This window comes from Urocitellus parryii, chromosome 1, assembly GCF_045843805.1.
Source record: "Urocitellus parryii isolate mUroPar1 chromosome 1, mUroPar1.hap1, whole genome shotgun sequence".
Lineage (NCBI taxonomy): Eukaryota > Metazoa > Chordata > Mammalia > Rodentia > Sciuridae > Urocitellus > Urocitellus parryii.
In genome coordinates this window covers 230,203,470-230,223,752 of record NC_135531.1, presented here as the reverse complement: position 1 = coordinate 230,223,752, position 20,283 = coordinate 230,203,470, and the positions used below count along the sequence as shown (strand labels likewise).

The 20,283-nt window shown below is 39.6% G+C and overlaps 1 protein-coding gene across 1 annotated transcript in view; it reads left to right on the top strand.

The window, feature by feature from the left end:
- Positions 1-4,328: 4,328 nt before the first annotated feature.
- Pde11a (phosphodiesterase 11A) overlaps positions 4,329-20,283 on the top strand; it is a 371,997-nt gene continuing 356,042 nt past the window's right edge. The window contains exon 1 of the mRNA XM_026392015.2: positions 4,329-5,442. Within this exon, the coding sequence (XP_026247800.1) occupies positions 4,531-5,442 (912 nt within the window). The 5' untranslated portion in view covers positions 4,329-4,530. The remainder of the gene's footprint in view (positions 5,443-20,283) is intronic.

Below are 20,283 nucleotides of genomic sequence, written 5' to 3'. Positions count from 1 at the left end.
GCCCAGGGCTGATCCATTTTCCTCCCTCCCCTGGGGATGCTCACTGCTTTTCTTGCCTCCATCCAGTACAGTGCTGCTATACTCTGACTAGTATTATGCTAGTAAGTGTTTTTTGTTGTTGTTTTGTAACAGCTTCATTGAAATATAATTCACATACCCTCTCATTCTCTTTTTGAAGTGTACAAATTAATGAACTTTAACATATTCACATATTGTGTAACCATCATCACAATCAGTTTTAAAACATTTTCATCACCTCAGCCACCCTTCCCCCAAAACCTACACCCTTTAGTAGTCAATCTCCTTCCTCTCCATCTAGAAAGTAATATATTTTTCTATCTCAGTGGATTTGCCTATTCTCAAATTTCATATAAATGACATGCTACAAAATGTGGTCTTTTGTGAGTGACATAAAAACATTACTTATGCCGGGCATGGTGGCATATGCACACTTATAATCCCAGCAGCTCAAGAGGCTGAGGCAAGAGGATTGAGAGTTCAAAGCCAGCCTCAGCAACTTAGCAAGGCCCTAAGCAACTCAGTGAGACTCTCTTTTTAAATAAAATACAGAAAAGGAATGGATATGTTGCTCAGTGGTTAAATGTTCCTGCTTTTTGTCCCTGGTACCAAAAAACAAGCAAGCAAACAAACAAACAAAACCCACTACCACCACCACCGCCACCAACTACAACAACAAACCAACAACAAAAAACATGACTTGCATGTTTTTGAGGTTCATCCAAGTTGTAGCATGTATCAGTATTTCATTCCTTTTTATGGCTTAATAATATTTCACTGTATGGGTATACTACACCTTCTGGGTCTGGTATCCTTTCCTAACTGATAGGTTGTTCTCACCGAATAATGATAACAGTTGAACAACAAGTAATCTGTTTTTTCAAAAATATCACATGACTTGGAACATCTGTAGATTTCCATGATACAACATTTCCATTTTGGTTGATTGCAAGCTACATGATGTGACTGAACACATAATCAGAAAGAGATGCTAAAATAAGCTCTTGTGAGTACCTATGAGCCAGTTCCAATACACTACTAACCATCTTTACTCTTGGTTTACTCCAGTGACTAGTGAGGTGATCCCATGCAGTGATATTTCCCATACTATTACTTTAGGAGAATAATAAGATAACAGTCAGTATTTATTAAGTACTTTCTATGTCCAAGGCACTGTGCTAAGCACTTTTTCCTTCATTTAATCTTTGGTCACTATTCACCTTCTTGGCTGCCATCAGCTCCAAACTATCAATAATCTATGCTTGGTTCATTGTCTCCTAGCTGTTCTCCCTGCAGTTCTCAGATACTCCACAAATGTGTTACATCTCACAACTTTAGCATTGGCTTCCTTTACCTAGTATGCTTTTACTCCATATATCCTCACAGGTCATTCATTCATTTCTATCAGATGTGTGCTTGGGTGTCCCTTCCTCAGAAAGGCTCTTTCACTAGCTCATCCCCTTATCTAATCTTTTGCTATGTTTCATTTTTCTTCATAGCATTTATCATGAACATTCTGTTACTCTCTATTTATTTTATGGTTGATTTTCCCACATAATGTAAGTGCCTTAAAAGGCGGTCTTTTGTTTCATGCATACTGTGTCCCAGTTCCAAGGCCATGCCTTTTACCGTGCTGCTGTAGCTGGGAAATTCAGAAATTTCAAACAAGTGATCTCTTCCTCCTCCCTCTGCTCCTTTCAGTGCTATCAGAGGAATGTTTAGAGGACATTCTATCTCAACCCTGCATTCCCATTACTGGTACAAATTCTGGCACAGATAGAACTCAGCTGACATAGCTGGGAGACAGTTCATAATGTGGCTACGAGTGTGTCTCATTCTGGAGCCAAACTAGGTAGACCCACAGCCCTGCTCTGTGTGCCTTTGTTCAAGTTACTCAACTTTTCAGAGTCTTCCCATCTTTAACATGGGATAAGTTCACACTTCATTCATCTGTTGAGATGGTTAAATTAATAAGTTCAACTGATTAATCTATAGCAAGTGCTCAATAGAGCTTGTCTTCAGAGCTCTCAGGACATCTTCTAGAAGTAAGTGTTACTATGGAAGTCACTTGTTGATGGTTGCCATGTATAGGCCCTGTGCAAGTCTTTTTTTTTTAATATGTAAGGATTTTGTTATTTATGATATCAAAAATTATAATAAGAGTATATTTTATGTGGAATATAATATGGATGAAACACAATAGTCTCTGAAAGTTAAGTTTTAGAAGAATGTTTAACATGGGAAATACTAATAATGTGGTTTTAGAATTTTAAAATGCAAAGCACAGACTGCTTGCTGCTGCACTGACCCTAAGAGTTATTGATTTATTGGTTTTTTGTTCCTTTATATTATTCTTATTTGTTATTTTTAGATATATATGACAGTAGCATATTTTTAATTGTCAATGGACCTTTTATTTAATTTATTAGTTTATTAATTTATTAATTTATTTATATGTGGTGCTGAGAATCAAACCCACTACCTCACACATGCCTCACACTCCAGCCCCTGTAGTGTATTTTGACATATTATAATACACGGAGTATAAGTTATTCTAATTAGGATTCCATTCTTGTGGTTGAACATGATATGGAATTTCACTGGTGGTATATTCATATATGAACAGAGGAAAGTTATGTTTGATTCATTCTGCAGTCTTTCCTATTTCTATCCTCCCTCCCTTCCCTTCATTCCCCTTTGTCTAATCCAATGAACGTCTCCCCTCCCCTCACCTTTTTGTGTGTAAGCATCCACATATCAAAGGGAACATTGGATCTTTGGTTTTTGGGGATTGGTTTATTTCACTTCATATGATAGTCTCCACATCCATCCATTTGCCAGCAAAAGTCATAAAATATTCTTTTTAAATAGCTGAGTAATGTTCCATTGTGTATATATTTCACATTTTCTTTCTCCATTCACCTGTTGAAGGGCACCTAGGTTGGTTCTGTAACTTAGCTATTGTGAATTAAGCTGCTATAAACATTGATGTGGCTATATCACTGTAGTGTGGTGATTTTAAGCCTGCACAAGTCTTGACATGCATCTCTGCAGCCCTTTCTATTACCTGCATTGCTGCCATTCTGTAGGAGCACTTTTGGATTGTCCTGCTGCCCCATGTTCTTCACCTGCATTCGTTTTCCAAAGAAGAGGACCCCTGGACTTCAAGAAAGTGTCATAAGCCTGTTCCTTTTTTTCTGACTAAACACCTAGATTAACCACTAGATTTAGAAAGGCCCAGGGGAAGCCTGATATTACTTTCAGCCTGACTAGCATATCCAAAGCATCCCCAGAGCAGGAAAAAAGACATCCCATAAAGAAAACACCTTTACACATAAGTTCCAGGACATTGAAAATAAAGAAAGCATTAGTGGTCTTGTGAGAGTGAGTGGAGAAAGAAGGAGATGGCAAGTCATTCATGAAAGAAAGAGAAACTATCCATTGTGCAGAACTGGCTAGAAAGAAAGCCCCTAAGCCCCTCAAGTCCATTTTGCTAAAAGCCCCTGCTAGGCAGGTCTCCCCAATCCAAGTAACTTGTAACTCTATTTCTCTACTCAACTCACCCCCCACCACCACCTCCCAAATTTATGGAAATTTGGTTAAAGTCATGAATTTCTCACATGGAGAACTTCATTTGCTAATTTCAGGGAAATTCAGTTCCATTAATATTTACTGAACACCCACAAGGTGCTGGGCAGTCCCAGGAATCCTGGGAACCCACAGTCTACAGCCTCATCCCAGAAAAATAAGTGTCTGGGAGCATCCTCATTTCTGCGGGGTCCGCTTCTGGGTTCTGATCCCTGCAAAAAACATCAACACTTCTTCGTACTCAGGTTCCCACTGAGCTCCACAGGGGCCTCCCTGAAGCGCTGAAGGATTAAGGGGCGGGGAATGAGAGGGCTGGGAAGGTAAGGAGGGAAGGAGGGGGAAGGAGTTAGGTGCCTTTCCCCCTTCTAATCGTGTTCCAATAAGGAGTCGATCTGTTCTCAGGAGTGGATTCTGGCCGCCCAGGGACTCTTCCAGGAACCGCCTGGCATCCTGGGCCGTGGACTTTGGCTGGTCTGGCCTCCCAGACTGCCTCCTCCCCTTCTCTCCTCCCTCCAGGCTCGGTGCCTCACTCAGGGGCGTGTCCTGCCCTACCTCCCTTTCACAGTGGTCCGCTCAGCCGGTTACAGCGGCAGCAGAGCGGCGGCGGCAGCCAGCGCGAGAGCAGCGGCAGCCCGAGTTTCCACGACAGGAGCGGTGGCTGCGGCAGCCGCTCAGGGCCCGGCACCTGTGGGGAGCAGGAGTAGCAGGACGAGTGTGGGTGGGGTTGGTGCCAACCACTCAGAGCCCAAGGAGGACAGGACATCTCCCAGCTGGGATTCCACTCGTGGGAACAACCTCCGGCTGACAGGGGAGGTGGTACCGAGCTGGGAACGCTGGTGCGGGAAACATGTGCAGGAACAGCTAGAGGCCTCCGGGCAGGTCAACGTTTGCTCCAAGTGTAGAGAGGCAAGCGGTGCCTGGATCATGACAGCCTCCCATCTGGACTTCGGGGAAGTGGAAACTTTCCTGGATAGGCACCCAGAGTTGTTGGAAGATTACTTGATGCGGAAGGGGAAGCAGGAGATGGTGGAGAAGTGGCTGCAGAGACACAGTCAGGGTCAGGGGGCTTCAGGCCCAAGGCCTGCTCCGGCTGGCACCGGCAACTTGGCTCATGCCGGTGGCAGAACCAGCAATACGGTTGGTGGTAGCACTGGACCAAATGGCTCTGCCAACAGCCAGCCCACTCCTGGTGGTGGGGACTGTGGTGGGGTTCCCCTGAGTCCAAGTTGGGCCAGTGGCACCCGGGGCAATGGGAGCCTGCAGCGGAGAGCTTCTCAGAAAGAGCTAAGGAAGAGTTTTGCCCGCTCCAAGGCCATCCATGTGAACAGGACCTACGATGAACAGGTGACCTCTCGGGCCCAGGAGCCCCTGAGCAGTGTACGGAGGAGGGCACTTCTCCGGAAGGCCAGCTCCCTGCCTCCCACCACAGCCCACATTCTCAGTGCCCTGCTGGAATCAAGGGTGAATCTGCCTCAGTACCCCCCGACGGCCATCGACTACAAGTGCCATCTCAAAAAGCATAATGAGCGTCAGTTCTTCTTGGAACTGGTCAAGGATATTTCCAATGACCTTGACCTCACCAGCCTAAGCTACAAGATCCTCATCTTTGTTTGTCTCATGGTGGACGCTGACCGCTGTTCTCTCTTCCTAGTGGAAGGGGCAGCTGCTGGCAAGAAGAGCTTGGTCTCCAAATTCTTTGATGTGCATGCAGGAACCCCACTGCTGCCCTGCAGCAGCACAGAGAACTCAAATGAGGTGCAGGTCCCCTGGGGCAAAGGCATCATTGGCTATGTCGGGGAGCATGGAGAAACAGTCAACATTCCTGATGCCTACCAGGTAGGACTTTGCCTTGTCCTCTCCTCCCTGAACCCCACTGGTTTGGCAGCCAAGCCTTGCATTATTACCCTTGGGCATCCAGTAACACATTCATTTAGATTCTTTAGGATACAATCTTGCTCTTTGAATTCCTTTTTGAGTTTAGGCTCCTTAGAATGTTACCACATTATCTTTGATGTAATGGTCTTTTTCTAACACAAGGTGGCTTATGGGAAATTCATGTATCATCCAATATTACCACATGTTTCTCTGTCAAGATACTCTGTCTTTAAGAATGTCAACATATATTTTTAGAATGTATTTGTGAACTACTAGGAGAAAGAAAGAAAAAAAAGGAATCTACCCCAGAATTCCAGTATTAGTTTGAAAAAAAAAGGGGGGTATTTTGGTATCTCTGATATTTTTTTTGGGGGGGAGGGGTTATGATGCTTTTTCTTTCACTAATTCAAGATTGGAAAGGAAATAAAGTTCCTAACTACTTTCTTATTCCCTCTCATAGCTTATATTTGCAATACTTCCATATTAAGAAAGAAAAAGAGGAGAGGAGGAAAGTTAGGAGAAGAATGGGCCTCTGACCCATTTGGCTCTTCCTAGCATTGTTTCTGTTGTTGAATTTAGAGAGATTGGAAAAATAGAGGGACTAGTTATCTTTAGGTGTGAATATAGTATTATCTGCAGTCAGCTTTTGACAGGACTGAGAAAGCAGGGTTTTAGTTTGTAAAATAAACAACAACAACAACAAAAAATTGATATATTTTTTAGCAGCTCCCAAGGCTATCGGCAGAGTAAACACACTTGTTTTAAATGGAAAAGAGAAGTCAACATGCTATCATCTGATTTTTCTAACCCTTTCATTTTCACAGTGATTTGTACTTGATACTTGATGCTGAATCTGAAAGCCAGTCAGTTCTAATTTCTTCAGTATCTATTCACTGAATGTGATGAAGCTAGATGTCACTTTCTATGAGATGTCTTCAGGGTTCATAGAAATTGAAAGTAATTATCTTTTGTTATGAAAATTTTATAATCATTTGATGACTATTTCTTCTATTTGTTTCATAAAAGATGTTTCTCCCGTAGTTTGGTTGCTATTGATCACAATTGTTAGAAGTGGTGGGAAGAACACTAATTGTAAAATTTTCCTCTACTTCATCTGAAAGTTTATAATTTTACATAGAAAAATTGACTGGGTTGTTCTAAGCCCCATATTTTTGTCAGATGGCTATCAATGTATCCTCTAATATTAAGGAATGCTTATTAAAATACCACTTTTGTTAAGTTTTTGTTGCTGCTTAGATGAATTATTCATTATATCCTTCTTGAAGACTTTGATAGGTTTAGATCCAACAACTAACTAATGATTTTCAACAAGTGTCTATTTCCCCACAACCATAGAAAGCTATGAGAGGAAATAAAAGCATTTAGGGCTGGGTTGTGGCTCAGTAATAAGCGCTCACTTAGCATGCGTGAGGCACTGGGTTTGGTCCTCAGCACCACATAAAAATAAGTTATTGTGTCCACCTACAACTAAATATATATATATATATATATATATATAGATAGATAGATAGATAGATAGATAGATAGATATGTCAAAGATTCTATAAAACAGGTTAAAGAATCACAACTTCTTTCCTTTGCTATTGTTTCCACATTCTTTTTGTGCTTAAGCTACAAAAATCCCTTCCTCATTGGAAAATACTTGTTAAAGCTTGGGACTGCAGTGTTTTTATTTTAATTGTCTTTACTTATTCATTTTCTATTGATTTTCTCTTATTTCTATAGTTTTTATTTTTTAACATTCTCTTTCAGCTCCTAACTTTAAGACTTTTCATATGCAGCCCTTTATTCCAGAGCGTGATTCTTGGTCTCCTCAACAGTTAACTTGTCTTCCTGCTGCTTGGAATTATGGTTATGGGTGTTGTAACAGGCATAGAAAATCAGGTTTCAGCAGCTGTTGCTTCCTGTGGGTTCTGCTACTACTCTGCAGACAGAGTGAAAGCTAAGTTGCCTTTTAATATTTGGAAGCTGACATTGGGAAAGGCGAGTAATGATGGCTATAAATAAGACTGGGATCTTGAGAGGATTAGCAAAAGGCAGGTAGGGGAAGGGTGCTATATGGACTTGGAGCTTGAGATCTTCTTTAACCTGCTTTCCTTTCTTTCTGGTTAGAAAGTTTGTTTTCTTTCTCCATTGGCTTCTATTATGCATTTGTGTATTTTAATTGGAATACATTTATGTATTTATAATTTTACTTGTGCTATTCTTCTTTGGTAAAAAATACATTTTTCTTTATCTTCATATACACCGTCCTCATTGGTGTAAACTAAGGAGAATTTATATATCAGTATCAACTTCTCCATCTGCAAAATGGACATAATAACTCCTACTTAGCAAAGTTTATTGTTATAAAAATAAAATGAGATACTGCATTAAAGCCTCTAAAAGGGTCCCTGGCATATTTTAATTACTCAAAAAATGTGTTTAACAGTTTATAGTGGCGATGATAATATTCAGTTTGCTAGATTCTTTTTCTTTATCTCATTATCAGTTGTTTTCCTCTCATCCAAGACTGAGCTCTGAATTCAGCACAGCACATTTTGACCAGCCTACTCTTGCCCTGAGCCATGTTCCAACCTTAAATTAAGTGCTTTACAAGGAATATAGAAAAAGTGATTCTTCCACAATCTACTTAGAAGTCTCCTAAATGTGATTGTAACATCTGATCATATTCTAGCCTATTGAAAGTTCTGTACTATTCTTCTTAGTAAGTCATGCAATTTGAACTTTTTACGGAGTCATGTTGATGTTGTGTCCTTCTCCAGTTCAAGCATTTCTCCCCTCCTTTTTATTTTTTTAATTTGGTACCAGGCTGAGTTGCAAGGCCTTGCTAAATTCCTGAGGCTGGCTTTGAACTAGTAATCCTCCTGTTTCAGCCTCTCAAGCCGCAGTGATTACAGGCATGCACTTAGCTCCCTCCTCCTTTTTATTTTCCTGCTGTTATACATTTTTCTTAATGAAAACTGACAACTTTCCAAATGCATGTATTTTTTACTATTTTGTATTTTAGTTCTTATCATGTATAAATATCTTGAAGTTTCTAAGTACAAATGTAACCATCCTTCCTGATTCTTTATGAACTAATATTTTTAAAATTTTTTTCTTGCTCAAATTCAGTTAGCATTCTTTCTTTTTCTTCATAAGATGAAATTTTTTATCATGCAGAGTTTCAAAATTTCACCTCCTGACAATTAGATTCATTATCTTAATCATTGGATGTTCATAATATGAGCAAGAGAAAGCCATTGAAGACAATTATGAAATTGTGATAGTAAGTGTGGCATTCTAAAGAGTAGAATGTTTAAAGAAATACTGAATAGTAAATAAAACTGTGGCAGCAAAAACCTCTCTTTGTTTATTTCATTATATTGTGTTAATTAGTCCTAAAAAAACAATTGAAAGTAGGAGAAAAACAAAGAATTGCAAGTGGAAAAATAAATTCATCTTAGGTACCTAGTATGATCACAGTGAAAGCAATTTACCATTTTTCTCTGAAAGTTATAAGTTATTAAATAGCCCGCTTTAATATAGTAATGAATAAATTGCCCTCAAGAGGTTCAAATTCAAAATAAGAGCACTCAAGTAACAGGTGTTCTCTTTGAGATTATTCTAAACATCCAGAATATAGCATGTTTAGAGACGAATTTGTGTTAGTGTTGATAATGATGATACAGGTGTTGAATGGGCTTGGGTCTGAAAAGCAGGAGAATGTTTTGTTAGGTGAACTGAGAAAAAGAAAGAGGATGACGCAGAAGAGTTCCAGGTGTGCTAGGCTTTCAGAAGACCTAATCTGTTTACATAACAGATTCATTTGTTCATCAGATCCAACAAACAGGCACTAAAAATCCATTATACCCAAGGCCTTGAATAGGGAGCCTCGGAGTATACAAAAGTGAGAGAACATACTTCCTGTCCCCTTCGTGCTTACAGTTGAGGACCATGTACTCTACACAAACAGCCAACATTGAGCTGTACTTAAACGGCAAAAATAAATGGTACTCCTCTTAGAGAAGAGTGGAGTCACTATGTGACTGAGCTGATGATGGTAGACTTCATGGAGGCCGTTCTATTTGAGCTGTAAAAAGGGTTAGGTTTCCTAGCTTGGAGATAGTTTTTGAGTTGAGGGAATATGAAGCAAGTACTGCAAAATGGTTTTAGCAGACACAGTTATGAGCAGGCACAAAATATGTATAGGGGACATTGAGTGTTTTAATTTGCCCAAATTTTGCATATACTTATATGTAGCATGAATATGCAAAAGTAAGATAAAGGCAAAAGAAGAAAGGACCTTGAGCACCTGGCTAATAGGTGGTTAGGAGCCTTTAAGCACATATTAACAGGATCATACTGGTGTTTTGAATAACTTGGTGTTGGTGGCTGAGTGGATTGAACAGAGAAAGACTCGAAGTGGTAAAAATAATTAAGTGTCTATTATGATGATCTGATGGAGCCATAATAAACAACTGAACTAAAGTAGCAACAGTGGGAATGGGTAGCAGGGGACAGATGGGAGATGTCCTGCAGATGTGGATTTGGGCTAGGAGGGAGGGAAGTCAATGATGACTCAGAGAGTCTAAGCCTGGGAAATATGGAGAAGGGTTATGCCTTTATCAAAAGACAGGAAGAGAAACTGGTTTAAAGGGAAGAAATTCTAAGCAGGATCAGCTATGTAATTTGTAGAACTTAGAGCAAAATGATAAAGCAGGGCTCCAGCTTGGGATGGAGAAGTCAATCTCCCCTTCCCAATATTTTGCTCTCCAAACCACAGCAATTTCCATACAGGGAATTCTAAGGGGTTGCAATTTCCAGGTTGGGAAATTCTCAGTATCTGGATTGGAGGTGGATGAGAATTGCTGCTAAATGTGCCCCAATACTGCCAGCTCTGGTAGAGACGATCACACCCTTGCTCTGAGATGACATGGGAATTGTACCTGACTCTCCCCATGCCCCCACCCAGACCTCATCCAAGAACAAAAGGCAATGACAGACGTGGGACTTGGATCTCTCCCCTGACTTATGTGACTTGGTTGCTGCTCCTGGTCTCAGGCAAGTGGTGAGGTGGGTAGACTGGATGGAACCTAAGACACCAGGGAACAGGGAGCAAGTAACCAACAATAAGTGGCAGTGGGAGAGGAGACTACATGTCCCAAAGCTCCAAGCTCCAGATTCATAGTCTTTGCCCCATTGGAACTGTGATTGCAAATCACAAGTTCAAAGATTAAAATTATTAAAAATGTCACATGGGGGCTGAGTTGTTGCTTGCCTAGCACATATGAGGCACTGGGTATGATCCTCAGCACCACACAAAAAATATAAATAAAATAAAATAAAGATGTATTAATAATAAAAAGAATGTCACACAGGGCAGCATTAATCCTCAAGCAGTCTCCACCCCCACTCCCCAGATGCCTTGGTCACATGTTCATGAAGCTGGTCTTGATTCTGAGTCTTATTGAGTGTAAGGTGGAGAAGTTCAATTTTATTTCAGCCCAGCCCAGTGTCTACTACGGTCTTTTACGTAGCCTCCGTTCCATCCTAATTCAATTATATGCCATTTTCAATGCCTGGATAGTGTTTCTCTATTTCTGTGCTTTGCATCTTCCTTGCAGGACTACTTTTTCTCTATTTTTGCTCATCCAAATCGCCTTTGTTTCTCATGATATAAGAAGGGACAGTTAATTGCTTGTCCTTGAGAGGAGATGGAAAACAAAACAAAATATTATACATTAAATTATAGTTGATAATACATTATACAATGCAGATATATTTATTATGTGTATTAACTAATACTATAATAATAAATAATAGTTCATTGAATTTAAGTTGTCACCTCATTTCAGAATAATCTCCATTGAAACAACCATATTTAAAGTGTTAGCCTTAGACAGAATTAATGTTAAGAATCTAGAAAACTCAGTGACAAAAGTTTTCCCATCACTGATTAGGCAGTGCTGACAGATGTGATCTATAGACCCGTGATTGAGTTGCTAAGATTTGCTCAAAAAGGTAGATTTTGGCCCTATTGAAACACTTGTTTTATAAAGGAGTTTCATGAAATCTTATTTCAACTTTGCACACAGTGTTTTAAAAATTCCCTTAAGCCCACAGTCAAATTCAGTAGCCCAGAGTCAAAATTGATTTTGTGCTTGCAGCAGGAAACATTTGCTATTTCAGCCCCTCTTCCCGACAGACATATGATCATGATAAACACAATGACAAATTGCATTTGCTGCACTGGACATGAGGATAGATTACCAAGAAATACAGTTCCTACAGAAGCATGGAGAGGTAATCTAAGGTTAACTTCTTTTTCCCCAACCCATAGTAAACTAAATGTTTACTAATCTGACCAATTTGTTTTGGTTCTTGAGGTTTGGATCACCTGTTTATTTACAAGGCAGGCTTAAATTGGAAGCTAGGGTCTCATGTTTAATATAGTGTTGAGGAGTCACATAAAGTTGCCCTCTGAAATAGCTGGGAGTTGTTTTATAGAAAAGTCAACAGATCCTTAAGGCATACAATTGCTCCCTAAGTCACTTATTTTAAGGGTAATATTTTGCAATGTAACCACATTCTTTTGGACTGTGGAATCTGAATCATAAAAAGGCAGTCTAACCATAAGAGAGTGGTTGGGTTTCTAATATTTTAGGAGAAACTTTGGTTTGTGAACATTTATAGGCACTGAGGCTAAATTTATTTATTTAGCTTTGGATTAAAATAGTAAAGAAGGTTTTCTGACTTTAAAACATTTGTACTTTGTATAATTCCCATGCTTTCTTATTAATTGGTTGGTCTCAACTGAATAGTGGTTCTACATATTAATGATACATGATGTTTCCTGTTGTAAAATTCAGCTTTAGGTTGTTGCACATTTAGGACAAGAAATCCTCCTTTCATCTGCATGAAAATATAGGGATCCTATGAGATGCCTCTTTACAGTGTCCTATCTAAAACAAAACAATATGCTCATGTAAGGTAATGGTGCACCCCACTGTGGTTTAACCATGAGCCAGGCTTTAGCTCTTTAGCTAGCATTTTTCTCTTTTAATCCTTACAACAACCCATTTTATAGAAGGAGAGACTGAGACTAGGAGGCATGAGGTAATTTTCTCAAAAGTGACTCAGCTGGTAGGTGAAGGAGCTGGTGTTCAAGCTGGGATCTGTGGACTGCAGGCCTTCATGCTGCTACTCCCCGGCGGCCTCTCCTGACCACCAACTATTGCATACACACTCGTGCCTGTCCCTTTGCTTTATCCTTTCTGCTGGTCTAATTCCTTCCACTCTTGAAAGCCTACCTCTGTGAAACTCATACTAGTCACTATCCCAGTCCACCCAAATTGGACATGATCTCTCTCTCCTTTGAACTTCTGTAATGAATTCACTATTTTCTCAGTATTATAACTGGGTACTTGCATTTCAAGATGTCTCAGATGTGAACTCTTTAATATCTAAATCATGACTTCCTCACTTCACATGTGCTGCAGTAGATCCTATAGTGCTTAATACAACATTTTCTATTCAATGGAGAAATTACCACTTTCATCAGTAAGTTCAGATGCTTCCAAACAGAAAGCTCAGCCTACTTAGATGATGTATACAGAGCAGTCTGAAAATTCATCCCCTGAACACATATTTTAATCTTTGATCCTAAGTTTGAATTTTTTTTTTAAAACCTAGGGCTTATGAAGTCCAGATAATTGGTGCACTAATGAACTCTCCACATTAATTGTTTTACTTCTAACCTCCCTTGCATTTTGGGAGGCTGGGGTTTTTGATTTTTTCCTTTTATTTCATTCCATGTGAAGACCATTATAGAGAAAGCAGACTAACCCTAACTAAACACTAACAACTAGTAACAGCCTGCTGCCAACTTCTAGAGAGGGCATAGGGCAGAGTATGACTACTCTGGATAGATGAATTTTCTAGTTTTTGTATTACCGCATTCAAATGGTACAACTTCTTGAATGTAAAGCACCCTTTCTAGCATAAGATCTTGCAAATGTTAGGATTTTTTATTTACATATTCTTTTAGATGTGGGAAATTATATTGGTCAACTTTGTAAGTATTTATTTTTCAGGAATATTCAAGTTGATTGTTTATTGATCACAATTGATTACCAATCTTATGATGCACATGTTCTCAAAAGGTCTCACCCAAATTGAAACTTATAAGACGGTTGTATTTATAACCTACTTTCCCCAGGTTGTAGTTATTAGACATCCGTGGCCCATTTTCAAGTAAAAACCATCTGTTATGGTTTGGATGTGAGGTGTCCCTCAAAAGCTCACATTGAGACAATGCAAGAAGGTTTGGCAGAGAAATGATTGGGTTATAACTTTAGCCTTATCAGTGAATTAAACCCTGATGAAATTAACTGCATGGTAGCTGGAGGCAGGTGGCATGTGGCTGGAGGAAGTCGTTCATTGGGGTCATGGCTATGGGGTATATATTTTGTATCTGTAGAGTCTTATCTGTTTCTCTCTTCTTCCTGATCATCATATGAGCTGTTTCCCTCTGCCATGCTCTTCCACCATGGTGTCCTGTCTCACCTTGAGCCCCAAGGAATGCAGCCAGCCACTTATGGACTGAGATCTCTGAAACTAAATAAGCCTTTTCTCCTCTACAGTTGTTCTGGCCAGGTCTTTCAGTCACAGCAGTGAGAAAGCTGACTAAAACACCATCTTTTCCCCTTCTGTTACTATAGTTGTCGCCAATAAATTGAGTTGATTGCTAAATTTCCTCCTCTTCCCACATCCCAAATTGCCACTCCTAGCTCTAAAGAGGAGGATACAACTGCCAGACCCTGAGAGAAAGAACAACAGCTGTGGGAAAGAGGCCTTCAAGCCAGAGATGTGCCCTGGGGGAGAGGAGCTCAGCCACTGGCAAACTGACCTGGTAAAGAGAAGGCTAACAGTGTCCTCCTTGTGCCTTCACCTCCTGGCAATTCACTCACTGGCTGAACCCACTTGGAGACCAAGGGGACAAAGGGAGTCTGGTGGAGCCATTTCCAAGAGTCAGCTTCCTGGTACAGAACAGGACAGTGAAAGGTGCAGGTGCCTCAGCACTGGAAAATAGGGACTATCCAGCACAGTTGTGCAGATGAGTTTATTCACTAGGGATGTGTGTGGAGAGACCAACTCAGGTAGGAATAGCTTTATTTGACTTGAACACTGAATTTCTTTAGTATGTAGAAAATGGTGATCTAAACCTGTTGAAACAACTTCAGAAATGCTATAATGATGTTTCACTCTCTAATTCTTTCCCAATAATCCTTTTTTAAATATATTTTTTTTAGTTGTTGATGGACCTTTATTTTATTTATTTATATGTGGTGCTAAAAATCGAGCCCAGTGCCTCACACATGCTAGGCAAGTGCTGTACCACTGAGCTAACAACCCCAGTCCCTATTTATTTTTGATATTCTATATCCATTTATGAAGAAGCTCCATAGATGGTAAACTGGGACAAACACACCTAAAGAGAAGAGATGACTGGTAGTTTATGGGAAATTTCCCATTGCACAATCTGATTAAGCTCATTTATTTGACAATTGAAGTCCTGGGTTACTAATAGTGTTGCTGTAAAAGACATCACAATGTAATAGAACATGTTTTAGATTTGGAATCAGGATTTTTGGATTTTATTCTCAGTTCTGCCTTAGTTTTCTTCAGCTATAACAGAGATAATATGTCAGAATGTGTCTACTTTATGGTGTTTTGTAAGGATCTAATCATTAAATCTATTCATTACATTCTCATGAGATAAAAGAAAAACATTTTCAAAAGAATAAAGTAAAAAAAAATATAAGGCTTTATTAATGTTTCAAAGTATATAGTCCATAGTTCACAGGGGCTGGCTCTGGAAAGGACCCTGCTCATGAAAGAAAACTTGATCTGAAATGTGGTAGTACTGATGATGTATGTATAGAACTGTATAGAATATATGTTTATTTTCTTATTTTCTTTCTTTTTTTTTTTTTTTTGATACTCTGGCATTTGGGGCCTAAATCCTGAAGAGACTGCCCCTCCCAGAGCTAGCTAATTCCCAGACAGCAAAGGACACCCCTCCAGGGTGCCTTTGATACACAAACCAACCAATTGAGAGCCTACACCCCCTAACCAATCCCTTTATCAAACAGTCACATGCCATACCAATATTCCCTCTGCCCTAAATCATTCCAGGGCCAGGTATCAGAAAAAGGAGGACCAGCCCTATGGCTTAGAGCCCACTGAAATTATTCAGATTAGCGAATCCTAAGTTACTCAGTATACTTTCCCTGCCTTGTCCATTCCTTCCCTCAAGAATTCTAGTGCAGGCTTTGGTCCAGGCTCTGCCCTGGGCTTTTTTGCTAACTGACTTACCCCGGTCCTTCCCCAGGTGGCCATTTGTGCATGATATGCCTCTTGTTTCTGGGGTGCATTAATAGAAATTTCTTCCTTCATGAAAATCATTTCTATATCTGGATAAAACAAATCCTGGGTATATTTTAATACAGCACCAAACACACATGATGCCTTATACACAGGTAATGATTATTTTAAAATATTAAGTAATCAGATGCTTTAAATGAAACAATAAACCGTGAGGATTTATTGGTCATAATACACAGTTTGCATTTGACAAGCAAAAGTAAGTTGAATTTTTTTTTTTAGAGAGAGAGAGAGAATTTTTTAATATTTATTTTTTAGTTTTCTGTGGACACAACATCTTTATTTTATTTTTATATGGTGCTGAGGATCCAACCCAGCACCCCATGCATTCCAGGTGAGCATGCTACCGCTTGAGCCACATCCCCAGCCCAGTTGAATTCTTTTTTATAATTGATCAATATGTTTATTTTTCTAGAATTGTATGTAATTCCAAAAGTATATGTTGGGTTTCTATGCTATAAATCCTCATATAAAATGCTCAGAATGGTCATTTGCAGTATTATTGTTGAAATCTTACAAGTTTTTAAAATAGTAGTATTTGGATCAAGCACTTATAAACTAAATAAATTCTGGCAGCTAACATTAAAGGATAGATGAAATCTGAGTCTCGGTTCTTATATAACATCCAATAATTTGTTAGGCTAGGTGGAATCCATGACACAGTTTTACTTTAAATGTGTTGACCATTCATTAAATCAAAGACTTTACACTTTTTGTTTGTTACTTTTAAGACTAGGAACTGTTATTCTTGCATTTTTACTGTCTGTACTATTCTATTGCATTACCAGAATGTTTTCACCTTTACTTTTTCAATTAAAAAAAATAGATGATATTCCTTTTTCATTTAAATGCCTGTGCACAGTTTAATGAGCTAATGGTTTTTATGGGTATTTGGCAACTTAATGTGCATGATTACATATTTAAAGTTTAATAACAGCTGTAATGGAATTAAGAACTACAGGCTTGGGACATTGTGGGAAAGATTATCCCAGAGTTGCTAAGGAAACCTTTCTAGATTTTTTAGTATTTTCTGCATAAGTTTCTCTGGAAAAGTGAAGCTATAAACCCTCCTCTTTAGTGGCCAGTTCACAAAGTACTGATGTTTCCATGTTGGCCTCCTCCTGTTTCTAGAGGACTGCTAAGTGGGAGGGTGTGTGTGCTGTGCAGGTACTAGGACTGGCTGCTTTTTTCTCTCTCTCTCTTTTTTTTTTTTTTTTTTTTTGTCTCTAGGTATGTGAGACTAGGATCAGATTCTTCTCTCACTTCCTTTCCTCTGAGCACTGCTTTGAAAGCCTAGTACAGCCACATCTCCTTTTGATCCTAACCCTGAGATAATCCTGCAGAAAAGCAAGGAAGAAAGCAGCCCTTGGCAGTGACTGTACCAGGCTGAGTTAACCCTGCAGGGAGGGGGACAGATCTCTGGAGAGGAGGCTGACAGCACAGCTGGGAGCTGAGGCATCTCTCACCTCTCCTTTGCAATCCCTTTTTTAAATGGAAAAATAAGAGGAACAGCTTCTTATTTGATCCCTCCTTTTTAGGTATGCTTACTGTGGATAGACAGCAAGGAACTGGCAGTCAGGTAGTGCCTACTCATTTAAAGTACAAAAGGCAAGAAAACATTTTACACCTTGAAATTGCCAAATTGAGGTTCTGCTATGTTAAATTAGAGAACAAAAAGGTCAAATGGGAAAAGAGAAGTCACTATCACCATAAGAATGTTTCATATTTAAGATCTTGGGTCTCTGTTGAAGGAAGATCCAATTTTATTTCTTAGAAACAGCCTCTAAAGAAACAGAATCAAGCATTCGTGTATGTAGGAATATAGCAATGTCAATAATTTATTGTAGTAACCTTGGGAGGCTGTATAATTTCATGTAGAATTATATGGAAATAATTTTTATACCTTTATTTTTTTATTTTTATGTGGTGCTGAGGATCAAACCCAGTGCCTCACACAGGCTAGGCAAGTGCTCTACCACTGAGCTCCAACCCAAGCCCCATAAGGAAATAATTTAATGCTAAATTATATGGGAAAATATGAAGGTATATTATGAAATAGATATGCTTTCTCACTAGTGAGGGAAACTTAAATTTACTTCCAACCTACTTCCTCTCTTTACTCTTCACTGTTGACCTGACCCTCTTCCTTGAATGCTAACTTAGCAGCTACCACAGTATCTGGTAACTAATAAATCATATTTAACCTGATAAATCATGTTAGAATAAGTGAAAGAGTCTTTATTATAGTCTTCATTTTGTCTCAAGACTACATCCACTGTTATGGCTGTTGTGGAGGTTAGAGTGTATATTAGGGTTCTGCAGAGAGACAGAACCAACAGGATAGAGAAATAGTGAAGCTAGAATTAGACAGGCAGTCAGCATAGATAGGTAAATCAAGTCAGGTGGGATCAAGGAGGCCAATTTTGAGTGAGTCTGAGAAGTTGGAGACTGTCCCCTGAAGGATTGAAATGTTAATCCTTCAAAGCCCTTCCTCCACCCTTATTAAGAACTTTCCCCTGCTCCAACCCAATGCTAAATTAACATGTCCCAGGAATTGTCCCTCCCTACAGGAATCTATAAGATTGTTAATTAATGTGTCCTTGGCTGCTCCATCCTGCCCTTCCCCCTTCAGCACACCTGTTTCCCACCTTTAGGCCATCCCATCCTAGGTCTAGTCAAATGCCTAGTCACAAATGCAAAGAGGAGAAAGTTAAGTGGAAGAGGGCAGGAGAACAAAGGAACCTAGGACACGTAAAAGGGCCGAACACCTTGCTGCTTGGCATACCAGGATACCAGCTATGGCCCCCTTCTCCCTCCCTGGAGAAGTCTATATTAGCCATTTTAAAATAAACCCTGCTTTATGTGCTTGCCTCAGTGTGCTTCTCTAATGTTCAGACTTCAACATGAGAGGAAGCAGGACTCCTCACTGATAACCAGCAGTATCAATAGTGTTTTAGTCTGCTTTTTCATTGCTATGACCAAAAGGCTTGACAAGAACAATTTTAGAAGAGGAGAAGCTTATTTGGGGCTCATTATTTCAGAGATCTCAGTTCACAAGTGGCCAACTCTGATTCATGGTAGAAGGGTGTGGCAGAAGAAAACAGCTCAGGACCTGACAATCAGAAAGAAGAGAGAGAGAGAGAGAGAGAGAGAGAGAGAGAGAGAGAGAGAGAGAAGAAAGAGATTTAACTCAGCTCTTCAGGGACAAAATATATATCCCAAAGGCATGCCCCCAATACCCCCATCCTCCAGCCATACCCTACCTGCCTGTAGTTATCACCTAGTTAATCCATTCAGGTGGATTAGGTTTAGGCTCTCAAAACCCCATCATTTCACCTCTAAACTTTCTTGTGTTGTCTCCCACATGTACTTTTGGGGAACACCTCAAATCTAAATTATAATAGATAGATAGATGAAAGGGGAACTGGTTTATGCAATAATGAAGGCTGAAGTGTCCCAGGACAGGCTGTGTGCAAGACATAGACTCTGGAATGCTAATAGTGTGGCTCAGTCCAAATCCCAGGGTTTCAGAACAAGGGAGGCTGATGGTATAATATCAGTCTGAGATTAAGGTCTGAGAACCCAGAGACCACTGTAGGTCCTGGAGTTCAATGGCTAAAGAGGAAACTGGAGTTTTGATGTACAAGGACAGGAAAGGAAGAATATATCCCAGTTTCCATAGGTAGACAGACAGACAGATCGATAGATAGATAAGCAGACAGACACGTGAACTTTTTTCTGTTTTCATTCACTCTGGGTCCTAGGCCAATTGAATGGCATCCACATTGAGGGCAGATCCCCCCCACCCAATCCACTCAAATATGCAAGCTATCTTTTTCTGGAAACATTCTCACAGATATCCTCCCCCGCCCCCATAATGCTTTACCAAATGTCTAGGTATCTCTTAATCTGGCCAAATCAATGCCCCAAATTATCAAGAGGTTCTCAGCATTGGTACTATTGATAGTCTGGACAAATAATTTTATAACTTTAGTGAGTGAATGAATGACCTGTGCATTGCTGACTGTTTAATAGCATCGTTGGTCTCTACCTGTTAAATGCTTGCTCACTCTTTACAATTAAAAAGTCTATAAACATTTTCAATTGTCCCCTGGGGGCAAACTGCTCCTCCATGACTTTGATGTAAGACAATTTGTCAACAATCATATATTACCTTAAGAATATATATACCTTCTAACATAACATCCATGTCATCCCAAGGAGGTTTTCATGGGTATGTGTACAAAGATTTGTCTCTATGAATATTCATTGTAGTGTTATTTATAATAGCATAAAATTATCAACCTAAACAAGCAACTAAAGGGTTGGTAAATAGATTATTATTCATCT